The 7490-nt window shown below is 38.9% G+C and overlaps 1 protein-coding gene across 1 annotated transcript in view; it reads left to right on the top strand.

Annotated features, from left to right (window-relative positions):
• The first annotated feature begins 2121 nt into the window (after positions 1–2121).
• lrrc40 (leucine rich repeat containing 40) overlaps positions 2122–7490 on the top strand; it is a 29832-nt gene continuing 24463 nt past the window's right edge. The window contains exons 1-3 of the mRNA XM_075484953.1: positions 2122–2348; positions 4326–4507; positions 7289–7362. Coding sequence (XP_075341068.1) covers positions 2204–2348; positions 4326–4507; positions 7289–7362 — 401 coding nt within the window. The 5' untranslated portion in view covers positions 2122–2203. The remainder of the gene's footprint in view (positions 2349–4325; positions 4508–7288; positions 7363–7490) is intronic.

Below are 7490 nucleotides of genomic sequence, written 5' to 3'. Positions count from 1 at the left end.
TATGTGGGGTTGACAATTGAAAGTACTGCATTGATTACTTTTGAATAATAATGAACATCTGGAGGGAAAAGTTCCTGTTAGCTTGGTTAGGTTTTTACGTGAGTGATGCTAACTTTACAAGGTTGGTTGTTCTGCACTTGCAAAAAGATAATCAAATTACCATTTAATTTTTCCTATTATTAGACTCTAAGCACTCTCAGCACTTACCTGTTTTGTGAAATGTCAGGTTTTCCAAAGTACTTTTTATCTTTATCACCAGGTTTAGTTATTTTGAAAGGACATGTAGGAGACTGAAGGACATTTAGTTCTTTTTTTAGGTCATGCATCGGAACCATGGAGATTTTAAGATGCAGCCATGTACCAGATCTATCAAACAACTACTAATTATACTTGAATATGACCAGTCAAAGTAACAAATCTAACTCTACAAGCAACTGTTCACACTTGCAATTTATGTTAGAGCTGATGGACTGGAATAAGTATGACTGGTACAAAAGTTGTTAAATAAACAAGATTTTTTATCAAAACATGATTGAAACAAGAACAATCGTGTGTGACTGTGTACAAGAAACAAAATAATGAATAGGAATAATAATAATAATAACAAATAATATATATGATTGTTATTACTATAAATAAAATATATTATTATATTAATAAATAATAAGAACAAACTAAAATAATAACAACAGTGTGTGTTAACAAGCAAAAACCATGAACAGACGAACAAAGTGGGGCAATAAAACCATAAACACACACACACAGAGGGCTCTGGAAAAGGGAAAGAATGTCATTTACTTTTTACTGCATAAAATCAAACCTTGGTATGATACCAGTGAACACAGTCTTTCCACAGTTTTTCCTATTTCATGTATTTAAAAAACAATCTATTGTCAACAGACCTGTCAATTTCACTTCCTTCTAGGGATGTAGTGTAGGTGGCATATAACACCAACAATACGTTGTTCTTACAGATACAGTATTGAGGGAGAAATTGAGGTGCAGTTGGAGGCGAGTGAGAGGAATGTATCAGGTGACGATGAAGCAGAGGTCAGCAGACTACCAGGTGCCAGTCAGTTAGGGGCCACTCTTCAAGGAACCAGTGTGCCAGGGGCCAGTCATGACAGGGCCAGTGTGGAGGACCTGCTGAGGGAATTAAGAAAGGAAAGATATGTGAGGATAAAAGCAGAGAGGGCTCTAGCACCTCAATTTGGAACTTAGGAGGAGAAACAAGAAGCTTCAACAAGGGTTTTCTTCAATTTCAGTTGATGATTTCATGCGCTCAGCCAAAAGAATAAAGAGGTGATTCGGTGGGGCAATGAGATCATCAAAAAGGCAATTCAAATTCGATTTACAGCAGGCACAACAGGATACAAAATCCTCCAAAACATGAAGGTCCCTCTGCCAGACATCTGCACTGTCCAAAGAAGAATGCAGCATGTAAAACTGAAGCCAGGACTGTTTGTCCCTGTTAAATAGATAAATAAAATGAATTCATATTTTTATTCTTAATGTTTTCTATTGTTGTCTTATCTGTGTCTTTTAAGATGACATTGAAAGCTTTGAAAGGCGCCTCTAAATAAAAAGCATAATTAGGATTATAATAATTATTATTACTGTTGTAGTAGTAGTAGTAGCTATAGCAGCAGCAGAAGTAAAACAGCTTGCATTTATGCAGAGCTATACAGAGTAATACAGAGTGACTCCCTATATATCTCTGGTCGTAGTCATTTTCGGTCATTTGTTGCCCTCTAGTGGGGTCGTTAACACTGAATAATTTAAATTGGCATGGCCTTGATGTTTTAGCTTCGTGATTAATTTCTGGTAACGTAGGCCACAATTAGTCACAGTTTTAAAGGTTTAAAGACTTGTGATTTATCTGAGTTTTTTTTTTTATATCTTTGGTGGACCCTTCCCGGATATGCTCAGGTTTACTTTGGGGGAAAAAACAAATAAGAATGCTTTTCTACAGCTATTAATTAGTGGATGAAAGCTTTGCGCTTTTTTTTTAAACTCATAAGCATTTCCATATTGAAAGAAGATATTTTTAATTCAGGTTGAAGCGTGGCTTTGTGAGTTTTATTTTGAAGCATCCCAGGCGGAAAAGAACCTAGTGTAGTTGAAATAGAGAGAACACTGAGGGTGTGGAGGTAAAAACTGTAGCTCAGTGGTGCAACAGCTGGCTGTACTACTCAGTCGGACAATGTCTAGATTCAGTAAGGTGGATAACACGGACAGCCTGGCGGGCTTTCGGGCGAAGGAGACGGAACCAACCATTCCTACCGGTCTGCTGAAGGCAGCCAGGAAAAGCGGCCAACTCAACCTGTCCGGCCGAGGGTTGACAGAAGGTAATGTTGTATTAGCTCATTCTTTTTAGACACTAGCTGATGAACAGTTTACTAAACTATGGGCTTGACATGTCTCTTTGACCTAAAGAGGGGGGTTAAAACAAAATGATACCTCGTTCTATTACATTTTGCGCGCGATACAATTCGTGTGCGAGTTTAAATTTGTTTAAAAAGTTCCAGCCCCCGGGTATAGAAAATGAATGGATGAATGAAAGGAAGTTTATCTGCTCGAAATAAGCGCACACAGCAGGCCAGCCTCAAAAAGTACAGCCAAGCCCGCCCTCACGTTGTTTTTCTTGTGCGAACATAGACTCTGTATTACGGTACCCAGAGTTTCGCTGCTGTTTCAAAATAAAAGCTAGTTTATTCTATGTTTTTTTTTTTTTTACATGTCGCATATAAAAACATTTTTCAATGTATATGAACAGAATTCAAATAAACAAAAAATAAAAGTTCAGAAATAATGTAAGAAACTAAATTTATGAGTTGGTTGGTTGTGTTGTGTTCACTTTATTTATTTTTATTCTTTGATACTAGGTTTGCTTTTGATTGATGTAAGTGGTGCTGAGTCCACACATTTCCTTGTGGATCAATAAAGTATCAATATATCAATCTATCTATCATATTAAAAAAAACCTGGCATTTGCATACACCAGTTTCACCTCAGATTAAACCTTTTGTAATGGCTCAAACTGTCCACGTTTGGTCCGTGTAATACTGGAGTACTATGTTCAGTTTGCAGTGTTTAACTTTAAGTATAAAATGGTTTTTTTTAGATTGCTTTGCGATTAATTGTTTCTCTGTTAGATTTGTTTGATTGGCCACTTCTGGGTCATCAATTTGAAGATCGATTTTTCAGTAAATGAAATCCATCCATTATCTATACCGCTGAATCCGTCGATCGGGTCGCGGGTGGGCTGGAGCCTATCCCAGCAGTCAATGGGCGAGAGGCGGGGTACACCCTGGACAGGCCGCCAGTCCATCGCAGGGCCACATAGAGACATACGAGACAAACAACCATGCACGCTCACACTCACTCCTAAGGACAATTTAGAGATGCCAATCAACCTAACATGCATGATTTTTTGGACAGTGGGAGGAAGCCGGAGTACCCGGAGAGAACCCACGCATATACAGTAAATGAAATATTGTTCATTATTTTCATTTTCAATTACCAGATATAGCCTAGTGCTTACTTTTTGGGTGTACTTTTTTTATCAACTTGGAATTGTAAAGGCACTTTAAACAGTGTACCTTAATACATGCCACTCCTCTCTCTCATTCTGACCAATTCTTGTAAATGCTCTGTCTTTTTAATGCAGGCCTAAATAACTAGTGCAGAGGTGGTGAACCTCTGTCCCAATCTCAGTTTTCTGGAAGATTGAAGCAGATTATCCTCAGCATTTTGCCTGTATTTAACACCATTTGCCCTTTTTTTTTTTTTTTTTTTTTTTTTTTACCAATAACCCGGGCCCTGATAACGAAAAAGATCCCCACAGCATGATGCTGCCACCACAAGGCTTTCCTGGAGGAATGGTGATCTTGGGATGATGAGAGGTTTATCACATGAATGAGAGGATGGTACTTGCATCCCCTCTGAAACAGAAACATTAAGTGTGCAGCAGTGTCAAACTGTCACCAATTACGCCCACACACTTTGGCAGTGTCTCCCCAGTCAGTGTTGCCCTAAATACACTTCCATTAAGATAATGTTAAAACCCAGTTTACTTTTAAAATGGGTTTTTGTTGATACTTTGTATTATTATTATTGTGAGAACAGAAATCAGTTTGAGATTTTTTTTTTTTTCCTTGGGCACCCAAAGACAAACCCTCTTACAGTATATCACTGCATTTGATCAGTTAAATGAGGTTCAGATAAAGGTTAGAAAAGTTATAGTTATGCTTCGTGTAAGCCTCCAGAGGAATGTAAATCAGTCGGTGTCACGTGCCTGTCTGTAACCTTAACATGTGGCTCAGTCCCTCAGAACGTGTATCGTCTCAACACTGACACACCAGAGGAGGCCCAGCAGAATGTGTCCTTTGGAGCATCTGATTGCTGGTGGGAACAAACCGACCTTACAAAGCTGTTGCTGTCCTCGAATCAACTAACACATTTGTTGGATGACATCAGACTTTTGCCTGGACTGACTACACTAGATGTAAGTTGCATTGACCCTGTCAGAATGAAACCTTGTTTTGAAAGTAATATCTGTGAATAGAAAGTGAGATTTTTGGGTTAGTTGTTACTTTATGTTATATTTTAGAGACAATAGCTGTGTAGGCAATTTGGCTTTATAGATAAAATGAATATCTTAGAGAGAAGTGACAGCTTCTCCTTGTGGATATCTGGTAATCCACTCAAAGTGAACACACACCATCTGAGCTACTGTCCAAGGAGCAAGACTGTGCATCTGCAAACTACTTATTCTCAGAAGCATTTGCATCTACATTAATAGGCCTTTTGTACCAAGATGGCGTGGGGGTTGAAGTTGATGTGCCAATGTTATGCCTCTGAGCCGGCATGGGAGGCAACAGAGGTGAAAAGGGCTTTATGTCCAAGTGCATGCCAGCATCATGGAACGCACCTCTTTAACTAACAACGCTATTATCACTCAGCTGATTAGGGATGCCATGAGAACCGATACTTCAGTACCAAGTGATGCCACGATTCTAAAAACGGGACGGTACTAGTTTTTGTACTGTACCGTTGGTACCGGGGATGAAATTCCTCAGGACGTAACGTGGGCACCATATTCAATTCAATTCTGTGTATAGAGAATCTTGGAATTTCACTGGTATTGGTATCTACTACTAAACGTCTGGTATTGTGACATCCCTACAGCTGATCCCACAATGCCAGCTTTATGTGTGTAAACGATGGGAGTCTGAACTTCCTCTGTTTGTCATGGATGAATTACCAAGGAGGAACAGTGGTGGCTTAGTAGAAGCTGAGAGATGTACCTGTAGTGTGAGAGCAGGACCTCTCACCTGTCTATAAAGTCACCACATTTGTCATCAGCAAATGCATGAGTGCATATATACACATAAAGAATAAAGAGGACCCTATTTCAGTTGTAAGGTATTAAGTATCAGGGTATAAAGAAAAAAACAACTACAATTCTGTTTGCATCACTGCCCAGTTGTGAACGGAAGACTGTAGCCTCAGACTACAGGTGGTAATTCTTATCTCGACTGTTTCACATTCATGTGCAAACTGCCCCACTGCTTGCGGTAGGTCTCCACTGGAAGAAGTCGGCTAAACAGGACACTCTTTCGCCCTTGGCTGTGCTAGAAATTATATTTATAAAAGTTCTGGACAAAATGAGTGACAAAGGCAACTCACCCGGGTTGTGCAGGGACCAAATAGCCCATTATAAGAGACCCACTACCCCAGAATCCCAGAGTGATTCCCACAGAACACTACAAGGGACACTGTCGTAAATCTTCACTAAGTCAACAAAACACATGAAGACTGCTTGGGAAAACTCCCATGTACCCTGCTTTATCCTTGTGAGTGTAAAGAGCTGGTCCAGTGTTCCATTTCCAGAATGAAAACCACATTTCTCCTCCTAAATATGAGGTTTGACTGCTAGACTCTTTTGTCCAACATAAGCTTTACGAGGGAGGCTGAGAATTATGATTCCCCTGGGATAACACTGTCATGTGTCACCTTCACTGTCACTCTATTTGTCTTTGTTTTGTTTAAGTTATTAGCAGCCAACATGAAGGACTGCTGCCTACATGGCCATAATATGCACAATGGCCAAATTATGCATAATTTATCTAAGACAGATTGGACCGAAGAGAAGTTTCGGTTGAATCTGTTGGTTTCCTTAGCTAGCTGTTTTTGAATTGGCTCTGTATGTATGAATTGGACTTATTTTTAATTTAATTATTTGGATTTGATAGGATTATGATTACAATGAATTGGAATCTAATTGGCTTGAATTGGACTGTATCATTGAAGTGCCTTGAGATAACATTTGTTGTGATTTGGTGCTATATTAATAAACTGAATTGAATCTATTATGCCATCTCGAAAAGTAGTGTGTTTGATCTGTTCTCCTTCTCACTGCGCACACCACTACTGAAATAAGCCAATGAAATCCTTTCCCATTTCCAGTGGTAGTGTGTATTCTCAGAACCGGTCCAATAACTACCACTTCCTCCCAAGGGACTAACCAACACTGCAGTACACTGTACTGTGTTTCTGATCGCAGATTATATTGATAATTAGACTAGTTTAACGTTTTTGACAGGATGTGAGCCCCACACAGCAGGACTGAGCGTGAGCTTCCAGTTCTCTTGCAGAAGCTTTCCAAACTTTTCAGGAAATTGAGCTTTGCATTTGCTCATGTTTACTCAGTTTTACCCTGGTTACCTTTTTATGTACATGTAATCATATTGTTTTATTTTGATATTGTGTTTTTCCTTCTATGACGTTTTTAGTATTACTCAAATTTCTCATTTATATGGCTCTGTATTATGGGCACTCCCAGTTTTTCATGTAAAGTTACTATGAATTTGAGTCAAATTTGTTAAATCCTCTGTATCTGCAGTATGTTATTAATGCTGAGCTGATATGGAGCACAAAACTCGCCGTTTTGAGCAAGAGATAAGTCAATAAAATCATTTTTTTCATCTATTCAGATTCGGCTCTTCTTTTGAATTTTTGTCACTTTTTTTAAATGATATAGGCCTATTTATTCATTTTGGCACAAATTGACTGAGCCCATCAAAATGAGTCATAGACCAACTTCTTAAGGTCCTAACTATAAAAGTTGCTATGTAGGGAGTCGTTCACTCACTGAATAATGCTAAATCTTGTATCATATTGATGGATGGAAGCAGGTTGATTAAGAGAGATCCGTTTTGTTCACCAAAGTGCAGGATACTTACAGTCAAGCTGTTAAACAAAAATATTGCTTTTGTTCTGGCAGCTCCATGACAACCAGCTGAGTAGTTTACCTAGTGCACTTGGAGAACTACAGGAGCTCCAGCAACTGCGACTCAGGTACACAAACACACACTCCACCCCACCAATCAACAACAGTCTAACTGCAGACAGGAAGCACATTTACATGACACTAGAAAAAAATTGAATATTTTGTTGGTCCAACCAAAATCGTATGAAATGCAGCA

This window comes from Odontesthes bonariensis, chromosome 15, assembly GCF_027942865.1.
Source record: "Odontesthes bonariensis isolate fOdoBon6 chromosome 15, fOdoBon6.hap1, whole genome shotgun sequence".
NCBI lineage: Eukaryota > Metazoa > Chordata > Actinopteri > Atheriniformes > Atherinopsidae > Odontesthes > Odontesthes bonariensis.
This window is presented reverse-complemented; position numbering and strand designations above follow the sequence as displayed.